At 39.5% G+C, this 26,867-nt stretch overlaps 1 protein-coding gene across 3 annotated transcripts in view; it reads left to right on the top strand.

Annotated features, from left to right (window-relative positions):
- The window catches only part of ASPSCR1 (ASPSCR1 tether for SLC2A4, UBX domain containing), a 143,804-nt gene that overhangs the window by 50,109 nt on the left and 66,828 nt on the right, over positions 1–26,867 (top strand). For all 3 annotated transcript variants that reach the window (XM_036755362.1, XM_036755361.1, XM_036755364.1), the window contains exons 5-7: positions 1,298–1,355; positions 7,808–7,881; positions 8,835–9,270. In XM_036755362.1, coding sequence (XP_036611257.1) covers positions 1,298–1,355; positions 7,808–7,881; positions 8,835–9,270 — 568 coding nt within the window. The remainder of the gene's footprint in view (positions 1–1,297; positions 1,356–7,807; positions 7,882–8,834; positions 9,271–26,867) is intronic.

Genomic DNA, 26,867 nt, shown 5'->3' with positions numbered 1-26,867 from the left:
GCTTCCTGCTGTTGCCACCACCACCTCTGCCACCCCAGGAGCTGGGGCCTGATGGCACACTTCTCTCACCCAGATCCAGCAGTTTTCCCACTGACCTGCTAAGTTGTCTTTGGTGTTTGTGGGTTGAGAAGTCTGGTAATTGCCTCAGCTAAGTGATTCATGGCCCTGATGCCTGCTCTGCCTGACTCCTGGTCTCATCTATCCTGGCGAGGCCCACATTGGGCTGCGCTCCACTCCCAGTACGGTGGGATAGATCCTTCCCAGCGACCATCCAGGTTGTCTTGGGCTGGAGACTTGTTTCCCTCTGTTATTTTGTGGGTTCTGTAGCTCTAGATTTTGTTCAGAGCCATTTTTTACAGGTGTTTGGAGGGATTTAGGGGAGAGCTTAGGCGAGTCCCTCTTTTCCAGTCACCATCTTGGCTCTGCCCCCCAAATTATTATTCTTTAAAGGTCAAGCAGTTGCATCTTTCTTAGAGGATTCAGTGCTCTCCTATGTAAAGAGCTTAGCTCCAACTGCTCATTTGTCTTTCTTCCCTTTATCTTGTGTCTTATTTTCTATTCTTCATCCTTCTGATGCAGATTAAGATTCCCTTTTGTCTTATTAGATCCTTTTTCTCCTTGTTTTGACATTGAAACAATTCTCCTATTGTTTTGTGTGGTTTTTTTTTCCTCTCATTGACAACCTGGAGAGTGGAGAGGCCTTCCTTGAACTACTTTTCTCTGGATAGTAATTGAAAGATTGGTCATTCAGTTTGGATCACTGCAGAATTCTCTTCTCCAGGAGTCCTCTGCCCTTTGTCATTGTTTCCAATCCTTTCATTTTACAGATAAGTCACTAAGCCTTAGAGCAATTAATCGACTTATCTAATGTCCCACATTTGGTTACTGGCCAAGAAGAGATTAAAACACAGTTTTCTAGATTTCTAGTCCAGTGTTCTTTCTGCTGCGTTGCATATTGGAAAAGTCTATTTCTCATTTGAGTGTTGGCAATAAGCAGGTTTGGTCTGAGTAAGGATGAGTGCTATAACCAAGAGCATGAGAGAGAAAACTGCTTGTCCTATATCTTCAGAACACAGCTTTGATTGTGGGTGGATGTGTGGTGGCCTTATTCCCTCACTTCTTAAGCTATGGAGGCATGGGTAATGCCTCCCACATTGACTGCTCTGGGTGCTGCGGGATCTCATTTGCTTCCCTCCTAGCTGTCCTCTGAACTGGGAGTCATGGTGACTGGCACCTGGGTGTTCTCTGTGCATCAGCTTCAGAGAGCCTAAGCTGTTTTCTTTTCCTCTCCTTACAGGGAGTGTGTGGAGCAGCTGTGTGAATCTACTCCAGTCTGTGTTTACATGAGGGATGAGGTAGGTTAGCAGCTTTCTCTGGCTCAATAACTCCCATCCCCCACTCCCCCCACCCCAGAATTCTGGCTTCCCTTTCCCTGTGACCTCTCCTAAATCACTACACAAACTCAATGCCACTTTCCGACCTGGAAAATTCTTTCTCCTTCAGACGACCTGTCTTCAAAGTGTGTGACTGAGAGAAGTTAGATCTTTTCAAAGCCTGATGTGTTTTATGGAAAAAGAAAAAAAAAAAGAAGCTCAGGCTTCGTTGGAACATAACCATAGACTGCCCGGGCGGCTGCTCCTATAAACCTCACTCAATGCCCTGTTTGTTTTTTCAATGTCTCTCAAAGCCCAAGAGTCACAAAAGTGGTTTTGTTTTAATAAATATTTGCTTTGCTCCATGTTTTGATCTCTTTCAAAACCTTTTGCAGTGTGGAGGTTTTTTGTGTGATGTTCAGTCCTGGCTTTTGAAGCCTAGCTTTTCCTCCTCCCGGCTCCTCCCTCCCTTTTCCTCTTCTTCTTTTTTCTTTCTTACTCTTTTCTTTCTGAGAGTGATGGTTTGGGAGTACCCCCTTTAGCTCTAGGTCTCTCACAACCCCCACGTTCCTGTTGCTGCTTGTCTTGACCCTGAGCAAAGTTCTTGCCCTTATCTGCAGATTGATGAAAATTTAAGATGCCCATTTATTTACATACAGTTTGACGTCCCAAAATCATTTTGAAGATACAGCTGACCCATCTCCATTTCCCCTGTAGCACAGTGCTTAGCATATACAGTAAGCACTTAACAAACACCTATAGATTGGCTGAGAGACTGAGAAGAGGTTGCCTTGATTGGGGTCAAATAGGAGAATCTTGACTGAAGGAATGAATCATTAGATGGTTAAAAGTGATAGAAACTTAAGAAATCACATAGTCCAGCACTCTTATTTTACAAATACGTGAACTAAGGCCTTCAGAAGGGACTTGGTAGAAGAGCTAAAACCTTGGTTTTCTCTTAAACTACTGTTCTCGAGTCTTATTTTGCTACTGAGATAATCAAGTTGGGTCCAGGAAAGTCCAATACTTATGTAACATTTGACATTTCCTGCTTTTATATACATTGTTTCTGTGCTATCCATTGCACAAAGATATTTATTATCTGTTCTGTTTTCTTCGATCTTATGATTTGAGAGAGGCACACGGACACAGACATGTTTTTAAGAAATGTGCTTTAGAAGGAAAATGTTAAATTGATACATGAATGAAAGTAAAGCATCTATCATAGACAAGTCAAATGAGAAGTTTGGGGGGTATGGGTGGGGAGTGGCAAAGGGTAACTTGGGAGATTTTTGTGTCTAGATGGCGTGAGAAAGGGGATGTAATCGATCCTCCTGATCTTTCCTGAAAGGCTTCGTGGAAGAGATGGCATTTCATGAGCCTCCTAGCCAGAAGCCTTTCATCTGGAGGTTATGTCTACTGCTAGTCATGTCATCCTTAAGGAGTGGAATATTGGCTTACTAGAGCAGGAGAGACTTCTAGAGATAGTCTTGGGGCTTTGAGGAGGAGACTGTGGGTATTTGAAGTTAACTTGTTCCCAAAGAATCAAAAAATACTTGGAGACAGCACTGAAGCATTCAGGACTGTTCAATCTAGGCCTCAAGGCCTCCTTTTTAATATGGCTGAAGAAGGGGAGTGTTCATGCTTTACATCCTCAAACACAGGATTTCCCTTGTCCCATGTTTCTTTTCTGCATCCCTGGGGTTAGTGCTCTTTCTTGTGTTCCCTAATAGAATGCTAAAAGCGGTGCCTCCAATAAGAGTAGATGGGTTGGGACCTTGTACCACCTTTTTTTCCACTAAAAAAAACTTGAAACTATCTTGCTTTACTCTTCAGTGAACTTTAGGTAAATTAGTCTAATTGAAATGATACACAAATGATTCCATTTATCCCATTTCCTTTTTGGCTTATATTACGTAGAAAAGCTTCTTTTTTTTTAAGTGCTGATCTGGCTGTTTTGGTGTTCAGATCCTTGTATTTAAGCTCCTTGAAAACAGTGGTTAGAAAGAGAATCAATAAGCCGATTGATTTTATTGCCTTAAAACAGCTGAATTAAAGCATTGGGGACATACCCTTTGTCTAATGGCTTCAGCATTACTCATGAGCAATTACTGAGTGTGCAAGGCACTTTTTCAATTGTAGACACTGCTTTAAAACCGAATGTAGATTCTTTTGCTTTAAGCACTTCCTGGAAGGAAAGGTGAGAGAATGAGCAAACCAAAATATCGATAATTTGTCACAACAGAGGAAATGACTAGGAAAAAAAATGAAGCAGTTAGGGGAAAGTCAGACCTGAAGGTAAACCAGATTTTGGTCTCTTAAGGTACACAGGAAGAAGGGAATGGGCTGAGTTCTCTCTATAAGACATACTGCCTTGAGTTGTCCCCTTCCAGCTGAGAGCCCCTAAATGTTAGGGATCTAGAACTCATTCTCATCTTTTCTTCCTTCATGAACCATCCTATAATAATAATAACTAGCATTTATGTAGTGCTTTAAGGTTTGTAAAACACTACATATATATTTTTTCATTTTATCCTTACAACAACCCTAGGTAGTAAGTGCTATTATTTTCCCCAATTTACAGACAAGAAAACTCAGCCAGTGGATCAAAGCAAACAGAGATTTAAGTGACTTGCCTGCAGTTTCATAGCTAGCAAGTGAGGCTGGGTTTGAATTTGGGTCTTCTTCACTTCGGACCCAGCACTGTATTTACTGTATCACTTAGCTGTTGCTAAGGCTTAGGTCTCTTTACCCTTTCTAGCAATGGTGATGATACATTATAGCACAATTTACAACATTACCATCTAGACTCCAGGCAAGATAGGACTGAGATTTGCAGGCAAATCAAGTTTTTGTGAGCAATTCCCCTCTTCCCTTCCTCCCCAATTTTGGTATAGCTAGAATGAACATAAAAGACAGCATGTACCCTGAGAAGCAAGTGTTGGTCAGGGTGAGGCTCAAGCATCATTTTGCTTTGGTATTTTGGGGTAAAGGTAGAGGAATGAGTGTAATGGAGTTATTGTATGTATGTGAGTGGCAGGTCTCCTCTTAGCTCCCTCTTAAGGGGACCATTTTCTGTTCTCCTTAGGCTGCTCCCCTAAATTCTTTACCTGGGAAATAGGATTACTCTAGGGGTAGCTTGGAGGTAATGCAGGTACCCAAAGTTATAGGAAAGAATACTAGGAAACCTCAGCTCTGGGCGTTGGTGGGGATGGGAAGGTGCATATAGGACAAAGATTAAATCCTATATTGTGTCAAGACAAACTGTACACTTTAATGCTGATTAGTTTATGGAAAAGTAACAAAGAAAAGATCATGACTAAAAATTTGGGTTGGCTGTGTAAAAGAAATACTGATTACAGTCATTTATGGAAACTGCTTGACATTTATGCTTAATTACCGTGTAGCATAGTAACAATTATGCATATCCTTAAATGAGTTGGTTTAACTTGTGTAAATTCTACTTGATGAAAATCTGTTCGTATATGCTCAGCATTTGTGGATTTTTTTTTTTTTTTGGCTCATGAAACAGTCATGTACTTTTTGGAAATTTTTTTGTTATTTTGAAGTTGACAGACATCAACTAATATTATTATATTAGTTTATGATTGTTATTTCTATATATATGTAAGAGCAGAGAAAGAGAATTTCATATACATAGAGGAACAGAAAAAAGAATTGTACATGAAATTATGACTATATTACATACAGCTTTCATTTTTAAAAAGATACACCAGTTTCAGCTGCCCTGTTTGCCCATGCCTTCTGAGCTTTGTTATTGTCTGTGTTTTTTTTTTAAATGCTAGTGACCCTTTTTTTTGGTATCATAAGTATATTAGTTCATTTGCCATAATGTGCTCAGCCATTCCACAGTTGATGGGCAGAAACCTCTCTAGTTTCCAGTTCTTTGCCGCAACAAAAAGACTTGCTAAAATATTTTGTATATTTGGGTCATTTCCCTCTTTCTTTGATCCCTGAGGTATATATACCTAGTAGTGGTATTGAAGGCTGAAAGGGTATGGACAGTTTATTCACTTTTTGGACATAGTTCCAAATTGCTTTCCAGAAATGTCAGACCAATTCAGATCCAGCAATAGTACATTAAGTGTGCCTGTCTTCTCATAACCCCTCCAACGATTGTCATTTTTCCATTTTTGTTACCTTTGTCAATCTGATGAGTATGAGGTGGAACCTCAGAATTGGTTTAATTTGCATTTATCTTTTGCACATTTTTGCGTACGTCGTAGTTCTCCTTTGATAACTGTCTGTTCATATGCTTTAACCATTTATCTATTGAAGAATAGCTTTTATTCTTATATATTTGAATCAATTCCTTGTATATATTGGATATTAGACCTTTATCAGAGAACTTGCTACAAAGATTTATTTCCAGGTAACAGTTTCCCTTATGATTTTAACTACATTATTTTTGTTTGTGTAAAAACTTCAATTTTATGTGATCACCATTGTCCCATTTTATTTTCTGTGGTCTTCTCTGTCCTTCATTCGGTCATTTCATATCCATACTTGCAGAAGGTGTCTCCTTTCTCTTGCTCCTTTAATTTGTATATAATGCTACCTTTAATACCTAAATCACATATCCACTTGGAACTCATTATGATAATACGGTCTGAGTTGTTGGGGCAAACCTGATTTCTGCCAGGCTGCTTTATAGTTTTCCCAGCAGTTTTGATCAGATTGTGAATCCTTAACACAGTAGTTGGGGTCTTTGTGTTTACCAAACACTAGGCTCCTGTGTTCACTTATTTTTGTGTTGTATGCCTGCTCTGTTCCACTGATCAATTTTCCTGCTTTTTTTTTTTAAAACCAGTTCCAAATAATTTTGGTGATTCTTGCTTTATAGCATAGCTTGAGATATGGTGCTTCTAGATTCCATTTCTTCCCATCCTCAACCTACCTTTTTTTCCTCCATTATTTCTCTTGAGATTCTAGACCTTTTATTCCTTCAGATACATTTTATTGTTATTTTTCTAGGTCTACAAAGTAACCATTTGGTAATTTGATTGGTATGACACTGAATAAGTAAATTAACTTAGGTGACATTAGTATTTTTTATCATAATAGTGGAACCCAACCATGAGCAATTAATCTCTCTAGTCATTCAGGTCTGTATTTATTTCTACGAAGTGTTTTGTAGTTGTAATCATATAATTTTTGTAGTATATGGGTAGGTGGACTCCCAGACATTTTATACATTCTGTAATAATTCTTTTTAATGTAATTTCCCTTTTCTCTTCCTCTTGACTGTTGTTGATAATAAATACATAAAGGCTGACAATTTTTGCCAGTTTTATATTCTGCTACTTTGCTGAAGTTATTTCTTTTAATTTTTTGTTGAATCTCTTAAGATTCTGTAAAACCATCATATCGTCTGCAAAAAGCTATAATGGCTATATGCTTATAATTTTTCTAAGTTACAAGGAATGTTAATCATTGAAATAATTTTTAAGTTTGATGTTTCATGATTGAACTCTCCAGAGCCTTTTTGGGCATGCCACTCTAGAAGTCTGGAAGGTTGGCCCCTTTTTTGGGTTGGGAGTCAGCCTTCCGTGGGGAAGGGCATAACAAGGGCTGAGAACCAGTAGTTAATCTTGACTTCTTTCTCTTTTTTTCCCTACAATGTTTTGATAGAGCCCTGTTGTTCTTAGTGTGTCATCTTCAGCTTTCAATCCCTTATTTTTAACTTATTATTATTTACTTGACCATTTTTCCAAATCTCTTGGCACTTTGTTCTATACAGTTCCCTTCTGTATCTATTACTTTCAGTCCAACTAGGTTGGTTTCCTTGTTTTATAGATCATTCAGTCCTAAAATGGAAGGGACCTTAAGAGATCATCAAATCTAATCCAGTCATTTTATAAATCTGGAAATATGGTGCAAAGAAGCTAAATGACTGATTAATGGCAGAACTGAGATTAGAATATTCAGGTCTCAGGACCTATAATCTTTCTGGAATATACCATTCTGTCATTTCATTTATGAGAAAGCCAACAGATTGGTAGGAAAAGCATCACATGATGCAGGGAATTGGACCAAAGGGCTTTGGCCTTCATTAGAAAGATGAGAACTTTATTTTAAACCAGAAAAGACTAAAGAGCTTACAGAGTTAAGAGGGAGTGAGAAGAGAGGCAGTGGAGAAGATACTGGACTTGGAGTCAGCAAGGTTCAAATCTTAACTTGTATACTTACTAGCGGTGTGACTCTGGGCAAGTCACTTAACTGTTCTATGCCTCAGTTTCATCATCTGTAAAATGAAGGGGTTGGACTCAATGGTTTCTAAGGTTTCTTTTAGCTCTAAATCCGATCCTTCAAGAGTTCTCTTAGGAGTTGCCTATTGCTTATTCTCTGGCCAGCCATCTTCTAGGTATCTTGGACAGAGGTATATTCTGTTTCCCATTTTTGTCCCCTTCCAGATAACTGGGAGAGCTGCTTTGCAGAAGACCACACTGAAGTCACTGGGCTTAACTGGAGGCAATGCCATCATCAGGTCAGGTGGAGGAAGTTAGTCTTCCTGTCAGAGATTCTTTTTTCTTTGTAAACTTACAATGGTAAATTTGTTTTGTTTCAGACACCAGAAAAATGCATTTTAAAAAAAAGTTCAAAGGCAAAAAAAAAATGCATCCTTACAGCAATTACTGCATTTGCCTGTTTATCTAAAACTGTTGCCCAGATGTGTTTCCCATGGTTGCAGATGTTGGCTCGGGCTTTTTACAATGTTGTTTGGGTACAATTTTTTTGAAAATGTATTATTATGAGTTTGACAAACATCAACTAATGTGAATATTTCCACTTACAAAGAAGAGCAGAACAAGAGGACTATATATGAAACCATGAATCTTTTAAGTAAAGCTTTTTTTGAAAATTTAACGTATTTGTTCCAAAGTTGTCCTGCTTGTTTCTGTCTCCTTCTGAATCTTCTTTTCTTTTCTTTATGGGTACAGATTAAAAGAAGTAGTGTAGGTTTATTGATTGGGTGGGAAATACAAATCATTTGTGTGTGATCTTTCTAGTGTTTAATTAAGAAATTGTTTAAAGCCTGCTTCTGACTTCTTCCGTGGGAAGCTGGCTCCTGTGGCTCCGCCTGCTGGTTGGGTTTGAGATCAGTTGCTCCTGACTAGTTTAGGTTTAAACCCCACTCCAAATAAATAGCTTTCTGGCTCCTTAGAGGGGCTTAATTTCACTTGTGTGTGATATTGGATTGGTGCTTGTTGCACCAATTTATTGCAGTGTAGAAAAAAGAGAAAAAGACCAAATCCTCTGTTGTTTAGTCACAATAATTGGTTTAACTTTGTGATTCCATCAGAAAACCTTTGTTTGGTGCTTGTTTGACCATTATCACTGTGGGTTGGGGAGTGGGACTTAGGAAATCCTAGAGGGCAATGAGGGATTTTTTTCCTGTTTCTAGTATTACTTATCATTGCCTTGGTTTTCTCCCGAAAGGTTTTCCATGAAGACGTGTGAGTCACCTGGCACAAAGGAGGCTATGGTTCCTAGGATTAAAGTCTCAGGAAACCCTGTCTCATCTGTCTCTGTTGATCAGGCCACCAGCGACTCTCGGCTTTCTTTGGGCTCTGATGGGCTAAGCAGCGGCGATTTGAGTCGACCAGATGATGCAGTTACTTCAGGGATCAGCCAAATAGATTGTCTGGGCCTTAAACGATTGGATGATGAAATGAGGCTGAGTTCCAGGGAATCAGTATCTCCTTCCTTTGTTCCTTTCTCTGGGGGCGGGCAGCGTCTTGGAGGCTCTTCTATGCCATCAAGACATCTGGTGCCATCTTCAACCAAATTGCCAAAATCTCTTTCTAGTCCTGGAGGCCCTTCTAAACCAAAGAAGTCCAAGCCTGGCCAGGAGCAGGAACAAGAACCAGAAGAGGTAAGAGATATTTAAGAAATTTCAGTGTACATAGGATTCAGAGTCCTTTTAAATCTGCTTTCCCGTCAGTATAGGAGGCAATAACTGTGTATGTCTTTCCTTGTACAGTGGCTTGAACATTGGAGAATGAATGAAAAGGCATGTATTGAACGTTAACTTGTATCAAGCACTGTACTAAGTTCTGGAGATACAAATACAAAAGGAGAGACTGCCTCTGGCCTTGAGAAACTTATATTCTAATAGGAGAGACAATATTTAAGGAGACTAGAGCTAGGGAAGGGTATTTTGATTTGGAAAGTTAATAGCGTGGTTATGGGAGCCCAAGAATACTAAGTTGACATATTCTTCCTAGTATCAGTGGCAATATTATTATGGTTTCAGAACTAGGTGGAATAGGGCTAAGAAGAATAGGACTGAGAATCTAGGAGGATAAAGATTCTGGTTTGATATAGTGAGTCAACAGAGCTTCTCAATAATCAGAATGGTGGTGGGGGAAGGTCAGGGAGTGGAGACTTGGGATACCTGATTTTAAGAATTTTATCTGTCATGTGGTGAAGTTGAGTTAATGGCTTCTCTAGCCTTTTGCTTTGTCTGACTGGCTTTAATTTTTCCAGTTTATTAGTTAATTCAGTTTTTAATACTGAGCCCACTTCCCTGACTATCACTCAAATATACTTCCTTTTGCTTTCAGCTAATTGGTGTTCAAAGAATGCAAATGCTTAAACAAAGCAGAATTTAAATGCTAAATTTACTGTTAAAAATCATGGGATGTATTTGGAAGTTCTCTTTTAGGCACTGAGGATTCAAAGACAAGAATAAAATAAGTTCTGCTCTTCAGCAGATGTTGCTAAGGGTTGGGATGCAACATGAACATAGATCAGTACAAAGTAGTTTTAGGAGAGAGGGGGGATGATAACTAGGGGGTTCAGGAAAGGCCAGATGGAAGATATAGTGAGCACCTAATCTGAGCCTTGAAAGAAAACTCAGGCTGAGTGAGTACATTTCTGGCATAGTGCTTGTGTAAAGGCAGAGAGACTAGAGGTAGATTTTCAGACTTGGGTAACAGCTTAAGTAGTTCGTATGCTCTAGAATGTAGACTTTGTGAATGAATGAGTGAAGGAAAAAAGTATTTATTAAGAACTCAAATACAAGCAGGCAAGACAGTCCTTTCATTTAAGGAACTGATGTTCTAATGGAGGAATCTTAACTTGTATAGGCTGTTAAAGCTTAAAACTGCAGCAAGAATTTGGAACTTCCTGAATATGGGAGTTGGAAACAGAAGGATAGGACAGGGAGGGAGTAGGCCAAGGGTTTGAAGCTGACTAGAAGTGTTGTGATAGTTTGGTTCTGGGCAAAAGAGAGTGAAAGCTCAACCTATTAGAGCCCTAGTCTCGGATTCCTGTGGGATGAAGATGATAAAGAGGTAGATGCATGATTTGGAACTGACGGGTGTAACAACAGTGCTGCTTGCAGCTGCTATGGAGGTGTAAGGCCAGTAACACCAGCACATAGGAGGGCTGCTAGCACAGGTTCTTTGATCTGCTTTTCTGAGGAAAGCAACTTTAAGGGGTTACAATCTTGCTTTAATTAAACATACATGTATCATTCACTTAGTTCAAAGGAAAAAGTCAACACCCTGAACTTCAGAGAAAACACAAACAGAAATTACAAGCAGAAATTATATAAACAGAACAAATAACACAAATCAGTAGACAAGGCTTCTTTCTGTCCATAGCAATACGTACATAATTACCAGAGAGAGAAACACCAACATCTGGGTCTTCAAAACTGGGTGGGGGGGGCCCTTAATGGCCACCCAGAGTCTCGTCTGGTAAAATTACAGGAACGCTCTTCCAATGAGTGAGCCCCCACAAGCAAAATGCTAATCTCAGAGTATCTATATATACACTTCTTCAGGGTCAGAGGGCATTACAACCATGTGACTCAAACTCACGTGACTTACGCTGTCTTGTGACTTTAGCAGATCATCAGATTCTTGATTCAATCAAAGACTCTTGATTGAAACAAAGATTCTTGATTGAAACAAAGGCAAGACTGAAAGGCACTTGATTGCCTTAGTGCTGAGAAGCACTCTAAAAGAAAAAAAAAAACAGCAAAAAGTCCCACCCTGCTTGCCACCACAGAGGGGAAGTGACATGGCTACTGGCTCAACAAAGTGAAAGCTCACCTATCAAGAGCCCAGGGTCCCAGGGGTAGGAAGAAGAGTTACATGAAATATGCATGTAAAAGGTAGGTGGGAGCCTCCATATTGTGGAGAAGGCCAGGCTGAGTAGTTTATGTTTTATCTCAAAGGTAATAGGGAACCACTGATGATTTTTAAATAAGGGGAGGGTTTGTGACATGGTCAGATGTGTTCTAAAAATATTCGTTTGTCCTGGAGCATGTTTTGGAGAAGGAAGTAGTAGATTAGAAGACTGTTGCTGTAGTATAGGTAAGAGGTGTCAAGGGGCTAAATTAAGGTACTGTGTGAGTGCATGTGCCAAAACTGTGATAGATGCTGTACAGATATCTAATTTTATCCTTACAACAGCCCTGGGGGGGGGGGGGGTTAGTGCTGTTATTATCCCAATTTTACAGTTGAAGAAATTAGGCAAATAGAGGTTAAGTGACTTGCCCAAGGTCATACAGCTAGTAAGTGTTTGAGGCCAAATTTGACCACATGACTTTCTGACCTTAGGCCCAGTGCTTTATCCCCTGTACCACCTAGCAGCTCTTTATGACAGGACTTGGTAGCTGCTTGGATATGGAGAATGAGAGAGGGAAGAGGCAAGGATAACTTCGAGGTTGTAAGCTAGGGGGACTTAAAAGGATGGTAGTACCTCTCAGCTGAAATTGGAAAGTTTGGAACAAGAAATTGTTTTTTAGCTAAAAAATTTAAAAAAAAAATAAACATTTATTTTACCTCCTTCATACCTCCTTTTCCCCCATCAAGAAAGAAAAAAAAAAAACAAAACTTTTGCCAAATATGTGTTGTCAAGCTTTAGTAGGGGCAGTTAGATGGCACAGTGGATAGAGTGCCAGGCCTGGAGTCAGGAAGCATCTTCCCAAATTCAAATCTGGCCTCCCATTCTTACCGTGTGACTCTGGGCAAGTTACTTAATGGCTTTTTGCCTCAGTTTCCTGAACTGTAAGATGGGGAGAATAGTAATATCTACCTCTCAGGACTGTTGTGAGGATCAAATGAAATAATAGTTGTAAAGGCCTTAGCACAGTGCCTGGCACATGGTAGGTTCTTAAGTAGGTGGGGTCCTTGGTTTATGGAATAGTGACATAGTATTATGTTAGTTTGCTTTTTTCATGTTGTGTACAGGGAATGGATGTTTAGGGAAACGTAGTAAGTTCCATTTTGGCTATGCTGAGCTTGATAGGCCTATGAGACATATAAGTAGTGATGTTCAGCATTCAGTGGGTGGTGCAGAACTGGAGTCAGGAGAAAGATAAGGATGAAATTTATGTATCTGGGAGTCATCTTCCTAGAGGTGATAAATGAGCCCATGGCAATAGTTGGAATTGCTACAAGAGATTATATAGAAAGATTATTGTAACAGTGTCGTGTTTTGGATTCGAGTAGAGAGTTCTTCTGCCATTAGTCTTTAACTCAGATCATCAGCCCATTTGCAGCTAACATGCTCAAATGCCATATATACTAACATGCACTTGTTATCTAGTTTACTTTTATTTTCTCCACCCATCTGCGACCCATGTTATTGAATATTTGCAAAGAGAAATGAGGAAACGTAAGCTGTCTTGACACACTAAGGAGGTTTCTGAAATTCATCAATATGTTTAACTTGTGATGGAAATAGTACCTTAGAGCAAGGCCACAGTCTTGCCCCTAGGTTGCATATCCAGGAAGACATTTTTCTTGGCTTTAGGTAGACTTTTATAGTCATACCGGCTTGGAAATTGCCTGGTCATCTGTTTAAAGAATTTTGGATGATTATTAACATCATTATGCTTCTGAAGGTTGCCCCTTATCTTTTTTTGTGTGTGTGAGGCAGTTGGGGGGGTGGGGAGTGGCTTATCCATTATGAGTCAGACCAACCTTGTCCCAATCATGTCCTGGCCAGTTGCAATCATGCAAAAAGTATTTAAGAGGGCACACAAAAGGGAAAGGCTAGTTAGGACACATCTGGTCAGTTCGTTCCCTGAAGGTTACTATAGAATTGTTTCCTTAGTCTTTAGGGCTTTTTCCAGTCTCTCTTTTTTTCCCCCAGTAACTCAAAAAATGAAGTTTCCATTAGCATCCTTGGGAAATTTTTGCATGGTTTGGAACTTCTCACCAGCAGGGAGTTTCTCTAGGGTTCAACCTTAATCTCCTCATGTCTTCCTTTCAGTTCAGGCTTCATTAGGATGTTGCTCAGTGTGACTCTTGCAGACATTGTGGAAAATACAAGTTTTATTTATGAATAAGGAACTGCTTCCTCTCTTTTCTTGCTTCTTATAATCCTTTTAGTCCACTGTAATAGGACTACTATGGCTGACTGTGACTTAGTTGCAAATAGGAGTAAACTTAGCAAAAAATGACCTTCTAGTTTTTAATCTTGGTTTCATGAAAATGATTGTTAAATTTTACTCAAAACTTGTTGGTTGAATTTTCATTTGAAAAGATGATCTTTCCGTCACCTGGTCTCACTTCTTTTCCCTACCAGGTATATACAGTTTAACTACAGCACTTATGTACAAAATGTGATTTTGAGTGACATGAGTTAGTATGCTATAGCGATATATATAAATTGACTGATGCCCACTGAAAGGAGCCAAGAAGAAGGCTTCAACAAATGTGGTTTGTCTCTTTGATATCTTTTGCTTGGATTTTCGTGGGGACTTGTAATAGAGGGGGATTTCTGAATATGTGTTGCTGTAAGGGGATACTTTCCTTAATCATTTGCTATGACCTATATGAAGTGCTAACTGGCAGCTGAAGGGGATGGTGGGTGGAATTAAATACAAGAAGGTGAAAAATGTTTTTGTTATCTTTTTTTTTTTTTTAAACCAAGCTACAAGTTTGGTTCTAAACCATCTAATTGCATTGTTTGTTTATTTTTTGGGTTCATGCATTGATGTTTGAAATGGTTTATTGATGACTTTTTTCTTTATATCACAATCATCTTCAGATTGAACCCTTCCCTATGACAAAGAGAAATAATTAAGCAAAACCATCCAATCATTAGGGCCACTGGCTGCATCAATTTGAATGAAGGTCCTCTGTGTTCCCAAATGAAAAGACTTGATCACTTTCTCCTACTCATTTCATTTGGCAAAACAAAAAAAACCACTAAACAAAACATTTTTCGCCCACCTGTGTTTAATTCCTACATTTGGCAACAAAAGCTTCCCCACGTGATTATTTGGTGAGTCAGTGTCCATACTAGAGAAAGGAAAAGGGGAAAATCCATGAACAGGACTTATGTCTCCAGGTGAGATTTTACTTAAGGATATTCTGTTCAGCAGCTTCAGCCTCTGAAAGGCTAAAGAAGGGAGTGCTGTGATCTTCTTAATCTACTCCTTGAGTAGACTGTTGATGTAGCTTGCTCCCAACATGGTTTCTTTGCTTTCCCTTTTTATAGATGAAAAGTCTTTTCTCTAGTGGGTGTTAGGGATACTCCTTACTTTTTTAGAGACAACAGATAGCTTTAAGCCCCGACTCTTTAAAAGGAAGTACTGGCTTTGTCCTACCATATTAGATTTTTTTGGGGGTGGGGGAGGGAGGAGGCGAGGCAATCAGGGTTAAGTGCCTTGCCCAAGGTCACATAGCTAGTAAGTGTCAAGAGTCTGAGGTCAAATTTGAACTCAGGTCCTCCTAACTCCAGAGCCAGTGTTCTGTTCACTGCGCCACCTAGCTGTTTCTGCCATGTTAAATTTAGTGGTTATAGAGTACTTTCACTTTGTCCAGCAGTGAGCTAGGGAATCTGGCGGATAAGGAAAAGGTAGAAGATATCATTCCTGTCTTCAAGGAACTGAGGGTCTAACAAGGAAAGAGAAGACCAAGACTTGAAATAATTTGGAAACGTTAAATGCTAACTGTTTTACGTTCCCTCTGAGTGCAGTAGGAGTTCAGAGAAGAAGGGAGAAATCTCAGAAGAGTTCTATGAGTTATGTGGATTGGAGTTGTGGAGGAGGACTTTATGGAGAGTTATGTTGGTTATATGAATGATTGACAGAGTTTAATAATCCATTTATTTAAAGCACTTTCCTTAGAACAGTTCTGTGAGATCAGTAGCGTAGATGATATTAGCATTTTACAGAAGAGGAAATGGAGGGCCATAGGTGATTTTACATCATATCACAGCTAGTTATATAGTCATAGACCTGGTTTTGAGACCCAGGCCTCTTACCTCCTAAGTCCATTGTTTGTTCTGGTACACCACGTTGCACAGGTACAGAGGAGCAATTGGTGCATTGTAGGTAGGGGAAGCGTCAGGGGCAGAAATTAGCATGCCATGTGTTGTGTACGATACAAAGAATAGTCTGACTGGAGCAGAGGACTTATATTTGTGGTGAGTGAGAAAGAAGGTTGGATAGACATGATGAGGTCAGATTATGGAAGGCCTTGAAAAAATAGGTAGAAGTGTTTGATTGTGATACAGTAGATAATGGGAACCATTATGGGTTCTTAACTAGGGGAGTAAAATAGAGAAAACAGTATTGGGTAATACGGCAGCAGGATGCATTAGAGTGAAAAGAGGCTGTCGGCAAGGGGATCAGTTAGGCAGTGTTAGTGTAATCTAGGGGGGAAGTAGTCAAGAGCAAAGCAAAGACAGTGGCCACATGAATGAAGAAAAAAGGGATGAATCTGAGTGGATTTTGAACTGAAAGGGACCTGGAGCTCATGTAGTACAGCCATTTCATTTTGCATATGAGGAAACTGAGAACCAAAAAGATGCAGCTACTTGCCCCAGTCACATAGGTAGTTAGGTAGGTAGCAAGTCTAATATTTGAACACATGGCCTTTTCCTCCAGCTTTTCATTGCATTATATTTCAGTGCCACTTCTATGGGCTTACAAGTGTCATTTTAAATTCAAGGCCATGAGGCCTTCTAGTATTTTTTAAAATATGATTTTCAAAAATGAGAAGCAAGAGTCCAAGATGTGAGAAATTAAGGATGGGGAAATACATACATATCAGTTGATGTCTTTTACCATCTAATAGAAAGCAAATAGCAACCATACTACCATTGTGTATGAATGAATTATTGGAGGCAAAGTAAATTTACATCTTTAAAAAAACTTGTAATCTACAAAATGTTCTTTTGCTGTATCATTGTTTTACATGATCTGGCATTGATTTCACAAGGTTTTGCCACATATTATTTAATTTTCTGTCACAAAATCATAATTTTATCACATTGTATGGTAAACCAGTCTTTGGCTAACAGCTAATTTTTCCCTTAGATTTTCAGTGGGATTTAAATTAGGTTTCCAGGTCATTGAAAGATATTGATCTCTGTCTCTCAGATAAATTTATCAACCTTTGGTGCCATGTAGTATGGTACAAAGCCTTATTGTAGTATTCCATCTATCAAAGTTCATTATTCCTTTAATGTGGACAAAACTTTCAGACCCAATGGAAGTAAAAATGTCCTTGACACATTTTTTTGGGTGGCTATTTTACAGTTTTTTGATGCCCAGATCTTACAGGCTCATCTAGACTTCTTTCTGCCAGTCCATTCAATCCAGTATTTATTAAATGCCTACTATGTGCCAGGCATTGTGCTAGTATACAGTTAATAAAGAGAAAGACAGCCCCTGCTCACCAACTTACAACCTTAAAGGGAGGGACAACACAGAAAAGAAGGTAGGAAAAGGGGGAAGACACCAGGGGATACCTAGTATGGGGACATCTTGTTCTGTGGAGTTGAAACCAGAAGTAGGAGCAGATGCAGAATGGAGTTTCTGCCCTGTTTAAAGGAATGCATTGGGAAGAGTGTGGTACTCTATCTTCCAGCCCTCCAATCAGAGGGCAGAGGAGGCTGGGGGAAGTGGTGTCAGTCAAAGATTGAGTCAGCATCGAAGTGATGAGGTTATCCTGGCAGAGGCATCTTATTTTGTGGAGTTGAAACCAGGCAGGGAGCTGATTCAAAGTCTTCGTGCAATAGTTTTAGCATAGTCTTGAATGAAAAAGTTTCATCTGTAAAATTATCTTTTTCCCAAACCTCAGTACTTAAGTCTTTGTATTGCCTTGCCCATGAGAAGCATTTTTCTTTATAATAGTAGTTAGCTGCTCTTAAAAACTTGGTCTTGTTATTATTCGTCCAATTTCAAGAAACCTACCGTATACCATGGGAGGTATCAGTAACAACCCTTTCAGCTGACAAGTCTGTCTGAAAGTTTTTGCTTGTTTTCAAAGAATTAATTAGGCTGTTTCATAGCAGTATCAACTCTTGGTGGATTTTTGTTTTGTTTTCAGCTGCACTTTTCCTTTGGAGTTTGGTGCAGCTAATCCCATTTGGTTGTGAGCTTGAATGATCCTTGAAACCCTTGACTTGCCACGTGAACAGATGTTATAATATCTCTAATAGTCATTGAGTTGTGCTCCTTAAGAGCTACTACTTTTGCATGTTTCTATGGAGTTATTAATTTACATTTTTGAAAGTCACAATTAAAAACACAACAAAAATTGAGCAGTACAACCCGTGTATGGCATGAAATTCAGCACTCAGCTGACAGAGAACTAATTAAAGGTGGGGAAAACAGTTTGGTCTGGTTTCATCTGGTCAAGGTCAGATGTTCTGAGCCAGTCTAGTGTCTGCAGAAGCATAAACCTTGTTGTCACAGAATGAAACCACATGAAAATTATTGCTGGGCCCAAGTAATTTTTATACTTAGCGTTATTTTAAAGGAAGAAATGACAGGAATTGATGAAAAACTGAAGTTAGATATTAAAGTAGAGGGAATAATCAAAAACAGCTCCAGAGTTTTCAGCCTGGAAGAATGAGAGAATGGTGATACCACTAATAGTAATGCTGGTAAGAGGATGTTGTTTAGTGGGAGAAGGTATGCCATTTTAGACATGTTGAGCCTGGGGTGAAGACATCTTGGTACCCTGCTTGTAACTGCTATGAGAAGTCAGAACTGTGATGTCACCATAGAAGTAATCAGTGTAAAAGTGATATTTGAAGTTACATTAGTGAATTGTGAGAAAGCAGGACTTGGGGAGAAAAACAGGAGCCCACTGGTGGGAAAATTGGCATCATACAGTGTTAGAAGTGAAGGAAGGAGAGTTTTAGAAAGGTTTTCAGTAATGTCAGTGCCATAGAGAGGGCAGTGAGGAGGACAACTGCGAGAAGGCCATTGAATATGGTAATTAGGAGTTCATTCCTGACCTTTTGTAACAAAAATGTTGGGTTATTGGCACAGGCAGAAGCTATGTTAGAGAGGCAAAGAAAATGGGTGAATAGGAAGTAGAGATGATGGATATAGGCATAGGTGCCACATTTGAGAATTTTGGCAGGGAAAAGAAGAAGGATTGGACAGTAGCCTGAAAAGGTAACAAGATTAAGCAAAGCAAAGACAATTGATCTTTTATATTGGATTTGTGAGTACTGTTGCTGGATTTGTTCTGTTTTATATTTGGGCCAAGATTTGTATTTCTTGGATCAGTCACTAGCCAAGTGATGTGTAACTTCCTGCTCCTAAAATTCCTGGTTTCTATTCTGTACCCTTTGCCTGATTTCTATGTACTTACAGTACAGTTGATATATTCTTTTAGAGGTTGTGGTAAAAAGATCCAACCCATCCCTGTTCCAGGAGTGAAAGTCCTACATCATTTAGCCCTCACAACAGATCTAGTTTGTCCCAGCTTACAGTCTAGCGCTTAGCACAATGCCTGGCACATAGTGGGTACTTCATAAATGTTTGGTGACTGATTTTATGCTCTCATCTCAGTCTGGTGTCTGTTAGGCATTACTACCTGTGTTGTTTTACTCCCGGTGTTTGTGTTATCTCCATACTTACGAAACTGATTTTTTTTATGCCCAAGTGCAAGACTTTACAATTATCTCAGTTGAATTTCAGCTTATTAGATTGAGCTGAATGCTCTAGCATGTCCAGATTCTTTGGAATCCTGATTTGTCATCCATTGTGTTAGTTACTCCTCCCAATTTTGTTTTACCTGCATACTTAGTGAGCCTAGCATGATTACCTTTATCTAAGTAATTGACATATTTTTATCAAATGGCATAAGGCAAAGCATAGATTCCTGGAATGCTTCACCCCCCCCCCTTTTTTTTTGGAGGGGGGAAGGCAGGACATTTGGGGTTAAGTGACTTGCCCAAGGTCACACAGCTAGAAAGTGTGTCAAGTGTCTGAGGCTGGATTTGAATTCAGGTCCTCCTGACTCCAGGGCTGGTACTCTACTCACTGTGCCACCTAGCCGCCCCTGGCACGCTTTGCTATAGACTTCCTGCCATGATGACATTGAACTGCATTAACAACTCTTCTCTGCATCCATATAATTATATTAGCTAATCCCTATCTCTCCATCTTCTCCATAAAAATAGTATGAGTTATTTTATCAAAAGTTTTGCCAAAATTGATGTTGATTGTATCAGTATCAATTCCCTCATCTGCTAATTTAGTAATTTTGTCAGAAAAGGAAATGAGGTTAGTCTGTCATCACTTTTCTCTTTCTTCAGACTTTGCCACAACGCCTCAGCTTCTTCTCCTTGCAGCCTCCTTTTCCCATTGGTGAGTACTTCCTGGACTTCACTTATGTGGGTACCTCTCCTTTACTAGAATGTGAGCTCCTTGAAAGCAAGGACTGTCTTTTGGTTTGTATTTGTTTCCCCAGTGCCTGGTACAGTGTCTGGCATATAGTAAGTGCTTTTTGACTGGATGAAGACATGTTGGCTCTTTGTAATCAGAATCTAAATATAGCCAACTATGTGCTATTTTAGAATTTTTCCAGTGATCAGTCTTTTTTTCTTCCTTTCTTTTTTCCTTTCTTTTTTTCTTCCTTCTTTCCACCCTTTCTGCCTCTTCCTTTCTTTCTCTATTTCTCTCTCACCCTTCTCCCCATCACTTCTTCCCTCCCTTCCTCTTTTCCTTCTTTCCATTCTTTCCTTAAAATTAGGACATTTGCTCTTCTCTAATCTTGTGACACTTCTCTTTTTTCCTATCTTTCAGATATCACTGATGTTGGCTCAGTAATCACATCTGCCAGTTTTGTAGGACCCAAGTGTTTCGAACACACTGTATATCAGACTGGCTAGCATTACCTTTCTGTCTTATCTTTTCCCTTCCTGTGCCCCCCTCCACATCTCCCCCAAGGTTGGGTTGGGGCTTTGAGGAGGTTGATGTTATTGTTATTATCATTATTACAGAGTAAATTCTTAAGTGCTTTTCCCCCATGCTTAGCACAGAGCCATGTGTAACTACACTCAGTGTCTTAATTGCTTATGGCCCAATTTCTTTCTTCCAAACTTTAGGGTCAGCTGGCCAGGGCTGATTTTCAGTTTTGGATTAGGATGGGTCGATTTTCTTATTGTGGTTTCTTTCATGGGGCTTCTCCTAGTCCCTTTGTGGGATTCTTCAGTTCTTACTGATATTTTCAACACCTCCCTGTTTCCTGTAGTCTGGGAATTTCATTGATGCACTGCTTGTCCTCCCTTCCCCTCCCCCTTCCTGATCATTAGTGCAGATGTGAAGGCTGCTGGGCCCATCTTGAGCCCTCTTGCTTTTTTAGAAACCAGCCCTTTCCTGACCCCGTCTGTCAGCCCATGTGACTGTTTCTTTCCTAAGCCAGTTGGAATTAATATTGAGAGGAAGACTTGATGTAACACTGTCAGAAGAATGTATTCTTAATACAGACATTCTGTTCATGGCCATCTCTTGATCTCTTAGTTCGGTCCCTCTCAAAAAACCCTGTTTTCTCTGACATATCTTATTCTTTACAATCTCTTGGACCTTATGGCAATATATGATTCTACTTATATTTTCATCTTTCTGTCTTGGTGATTCTATGGTTTTGCTGGCTTAGACTGGTTGAAAAGGGCTGTGGATTTGATAGGAGATTAGCCTTTCAGGCTGAACCAATCTAAAAGATGCCAATCTACTGTGGGTATTGGCTTTTCTTATCCCACTTATGCACTGAAGCTAGGTATAGGAGCTCTACTCGGTTATATTGTAATAGAGACTGTGAGTTAGGTACTTTGGGGTTTTAAAAAACAATTATAAAATTAGTTTTATTTTTAGTGCAATTTTATCTTATTTTTTTGTTCTGAATTTTCTCCCTCACTTCCCCCTCTCTCACCCATTGAGAAGTCAAGAAAAACAAAACCCATTTCAAATATGTAGTCATGAAAAACAAATTCCTGTATTAATCATGTGCCCCCCAAAAAAAGATAAAGAAAAAGGAAAAAAAATTGTCTAATTTTTCAATATGAGTTTATCATCTTTCTATTTAGAAGTGGGATAGCATGTTTCATCATGAATCCTTTGGAACTGAAACAGGCCATTGCATTGATCAGAGTTACTAAGTCTTTCAAATTTGATTATCTTTATAATATTGCTGTTACTGTATAAATTGTTCACCTGTTCCTGTTTACTTCACTTTGTATCAGTTCATACAAGTCTTCCCAGGTTTTTCTGAAACCATCCTCTTCATCATTTCTTATAGCACAGTAGTATTCCATCATAGTCATATTCCATAATTTGTTCAGTCATTCCCCAGTTGATATGCATCACCTCGGTTTCAATTCTTGGCTATCATATTAAGTTTAAATGTCAACAAAACCAGCTAAGTATATTTTATGGTTTTCTACATTTTGTTACATGAATCTCACTGTATAAAGTGTTTACAGATTTCACTTCCTCTTTAATTTTCATTTTGTTCGTCTCTGTGTTTGCTTTTTATATTATAGTCAGTGCATACTCTTTTCTTTTTGTTCTGTTTTTTTTTCCTTTGCATTATTTCATACAGCTTTTTCTAGATTTCTCTGTATTCCTAATAGATACTGATCTTGATTGCATTATAACATTGCAATTGGGTGGAACAGCATCAGGTCAAAGACCCAACCCTTTGTTCTTCCAGGGCCTACTAACACAGTCCACTTATGGAAATGGTCAGTTAGTCAAGTATATCTTCATTGAGCCAATTTTACATTTCCTGGGTAGGAATCAATGGGAGGAAACAATATAGTTGAAACAGAAGCCTTTGCATACTTTCATCTTAAAGTTTTGTTCCCCATCTTCCAGAGGATCCCTTTCAAACAGCCTCTCATTTCCAGAAGTAATCTAGCTTCTATTTCTTTCAGATCATCTGAATCTAAATAATAAATTTATCACTTGACAAAGTTGGGAGACTTCACCTTTAACATTGTTTTATAGTCACTCAGATCATGATTTCAAAGTCAGCTTTGGCCCTCTGTGTTTCTTAACTTCCCTCCTTCATATGGTCACTAAGTCCCATTTTGAATGAGGTTCTTGAGGGTAAGAAAGGTATACCTTTTTAATATTTTCTGCCCCTTTACCTGCCCCCCCAAAATGATGCTTAGCAAGGGACCTCATATTTAGTAAGTGCTCAGTAAGTACTTATTAAATGAAGGAATATGACCTTAGTTATGAATTAACACTGGAAGGAAAACCAAGGCTAATCTTGGTCAGTCAGGAATGGCAGTGATCCTCAGGCCCTTTAGGAACTCCTTCTGTTTCATGTTTTGACCACCTTATGAAGTATAGCTTGTCTCTTTTGTTTAAGCCTCCTGCTACCAAAACCAGTAGTGTGCGATGAATACTAGCCTGGTACCTATGTAAAGGGCAAAGACTTCCCTTGTGCCACCTCTTATATCTGGGTAGCCTCCCCCAGCAGGTTTTTGGGACTCTAGGGAAAAACGTTTCTTGTTTTTTCCTCCATCTTGATTCTTCTTTCTGAAATGATTGCAGGCATTTTGCATGTTCTGCCTTCCAGCCCTGAGACTTCTACCCTGCTTTTCCAGAGACTTACTAGTGGCTATTTTTGTGGGGTTTTTTAAGTTCAGGAGTACATAGATAACTGGGGACAGATAGACCTGAGTGTCTATTTCTATATGAGAGAGACTGTGTTCTCCCTGTGTATGTTCTTTGCCCAGTGGGAAGAAGATTCCTGTTAAGAAAATCCCTTAAGCCGAGGCCTTTACAGTTGGGCAAAGTGATTCCTTTGGCATGACTGCCAGTTCTGCCTAGGCAGAGTTTGGGGGTGGGGTGCAGTATCTTGGTGGTAGTGGTGGTGGTGGCGGGAGTTTGATGGTTTCCGCCCTCATGTTAAACAGTGTGTGACTTTGCTGCTTTCAGAGCCTTTGATCTCACAAGCTTATGCAGCTGATTGATTATAGAGCCTGCCCTCCCCCATTCCTTCCATTCTCTCGTCTCTTGTCACTAACTGCAGCACACCCAGAGGGCTGGCTGGCCACATGACATCTGCTTTGTGTCCCTTTTCAGTCCTGGGGGGAAAGGAAAGGGAGGGAGAAGGAACAAAACAATTTTTTGGAAAGGGGGGGAGACATCAAAGGTACACTTTAGTAATCAAAAAAAGTTTCCAAGTTTCCCATTAATGTTTTTGCCTGTGTGTGGTTTTGGGATTTAAATAAAGAGACAGGATAAAATATGGGCAGGTCCTAAGCTAGGGACTGGGGATGGTTTACAGACCCAAGCGCTTTTGGCTTTGATGTCAAAACATTAATTATTAGAAGATAGTTATATTGGAGATCAGAACTTGGTGCACTGAGAGAGGTTGGGGCTGCCCAGAAACACCCAGCCCTCTTCTTTGAAGTTAAATAAGATGTGCTTGGGAGAACTCCCACCCCCCACCTTCCCCATCCTTATTCTCATCCTCTTGGTCCCCTCACAATTCCCCATTCAGGGCCAAAGCAGTGATCCGGAATAGATACTGATGATTTCCTTCTTGATGGCCTCAGCCTGTTGAAGATCCCATGGCCTTTAATGGCCCACATTGGTGAAAGGTCCAGATCACTGATCAAAGATAACACATGATTTCTGCTCTAGGTGAAGCAGCAGAGCCTAGTCTGAGTCCTTAATTAGACCTGCCCTCTTGTTTACAACCCAAGGAACGGTCTCTCTTAAGTGAAGTCTGAAAAGTATTGTGAAAAGAACACTGGGTTTGGAGTAGGGACAGAATGTTTGGATTCCAACTCCAGGATTTACTAGCTGTGTGATCCTGAGCAAGTAATATAACTTCTCTGAGCTTCAGTCTCACTATGTGTAGAATAGGGATAATAATACTTGCAATTTCCATTTCATAGAGTTGCTGTTAGAAAAGTACTCTGTAAGCCTTAAAACATAAAGCTAATGTAAAATGTGAAGATTTTGGCTTGATCTGATACATTCAGTTTGCCAGATGCTTATTAAATACTACTTTGTACAAGGTACTATGCTAGGTATCAGGGATACAAAAACCAAAAAAAAAAAAAAAGGAAACAGGGTCTATCATCAAGGAGTTTATATTTCTGCTGGAGTTATATGGACATATAAACAGATAAGTAACTGCAAAAGAATACAAAGTAATTTCAAGAAGTAGCAAGTATTAACAACTATGGGGGGAACAGGAAAGCTCAACTATAACAGGTGGCACCTGAGTGGAATCGCTCCTGACTACTGGGGCTTACCCAGATCTGTGCCCAGGGAAGGAAAGGGACCTGATGCTCTTCACAAATGCACTCATTCAGGGTAAGCAGACTCAGTTTTTTTGAATAGTTCAATAATGAGTAAACTAGGTAAGGATACATTTATAGATTTGTAAAAAAAAAAAATTGGAGTTCAGGGGTTACACTTATGAATTCATCAGCCGCTCTATATTTCTGTACTATATGTACTCTCTTCTCCCTCTGGGGAAAGAGACTTGGTCTGACTAGATTTCCTCAGGTATGTACTGCTTTCATTTTAACCTTTCTCAGTATTTGTGATGTGTTCTCCACAGATGGTGGACATAGCAAGAATAATGAAAGGCAGCAATTACCTTGACCTGGTGCCATCCTGGTCTTAATTGTTGTAGGGGAATTTGCTTCTAGGGTATATGTTGCCCGGCTAGGGTATTTCACATCCTCATAGTCAAACTCTACAGTGTGGCAAGAATCTGGTTTTTGGAAGAATCTCTCGCCCACTTTACCATCTCTTTCATTTACCCTGGCAATAGATGAGACCATTCTGACTACCCAGACTGTACCATGGTTAATCCACATCATTCCATGTATAAGAAGAAGGATAGAACTCAAAAGAGACCCATTGTTTTCTAAGACTCATCCAACTGGGGCCAGCACTGGCTGCTGTTGTAACTGGTAGTGCATTTGTTGATGATCACCAGTATGAATTGGGCTGTCAGCCACATGAGGCAGCTGAGGGGGAGGAGGCCTCATGTGTCTTGGCAGTATAACGGGGTCTCCTTGTCCCAAGCAGCTCAAGCATGCTCACCAGTTGGAATGTCTAATGAGATTTGTTGGTAGACTGGTCGGCCAACTGGGAAGACTGCTGCTTCTAGGAGTGAGTTTCTTAAAAATGTTATTTTTATTAATATTTTTTGTTTTTGTATTGCTTTATCCCCAAATTTATATCTTTGCTCTCTCCTGCCTACAAGCCATGAAAAGAAGAAAAAAAAAAGCAGTTTAGAAAAACTAACGTACATATCAGTTGAGTCTGATAAGCTTATGCAATGTTCTATGCCCATAGTCCCCCACCCCTGCAAAGAAGGAAGGAAAGGGGATTTTCTGATTTCTGGAGCCAAGCATTTAGTTTCATTGTTTTTTGTGGGTTTTTGTTTGTTTCATTTTTATTGCTGTTCCTTGCACACTCTACTCCATCGTGTCTTCATGCCTTTCCACCAGCCGGCCCCCGCGCCTGAATTGTTCTCCTTCCTCACCATTGCCTCTTGATAACCCTGTCTCTCAAGAGTTAGATAAAATGGCGCCTTCTGCAGGTGGCATCCCTGATCCCCCTAGGCACTTGATGCTTCTGTTTTAGTTACCTTCTTTCTGCTCTGTATCTGTTGTGTACGTACTCAGTTATTTATATGTTGTGCCCCTCATTAGTTTGTAAGCTTCTGGGAGCTGGAGCTGTTTTTGTGGTTTTGCCTTTCTTTGTGTCCTCGCTGGTATTTACTGAGCGCTTGGTGATTGATTAATTGACAGTTTCTAGGTATGAAATGGAACCTCAGGTTTGTTTCGACACATTTCTCTTAAAAGTTATTTGGAGCAGTATTTCAAATAGTTGTTTATAGTTTGTCATTCTTTGGAGGACTGGGGATATTTTTGACCACTTTTTCATTGGGGAATGACTTTTGTTCATATGTATGTTTGTGTTAATTTTCTTGATAGTCCTTGGATGTTATATCCTTTTCAGAGATATTTAATGAAAAGATTTTTTTCCCCACCTGATAACTGCTCTTCTTATCCTAGTAGCATTGATTTTGTTTGTGTATAAGTTTTTTCAGTTTAATATATTTGAAATTATTTATCTTTTGTGATGGTCCCTGGTTATGAAGTTTTACTTGATCAAAATATTTCTTTAAAAAAATTTTTTTTTGTAGTATGACTTTTAATATTCAGGTCATATGTCCATTTTGAGTTTGTTGTGGTAAATGATCTAAG

Source organism: Trichosurus vulpecula, chromosome 4 (genome assembly GCF_011100635.1).
Source record: "Trichosurus vulpecula isolate mTriVul1 chromosome 4, mTriVul1.pri, whole genome shotgun sequence".
In the NCBI taxonomy this organism is placed as follows: Eukaryota; Metazoa; Chordata; class Mammalia; order Diprotodontia; family Phalangeridae; genus Trichosurus; species Trichosurus vulpecula.
This window is presented reverse-complemented; position numbering and strand designations above follow the sequence as displayed.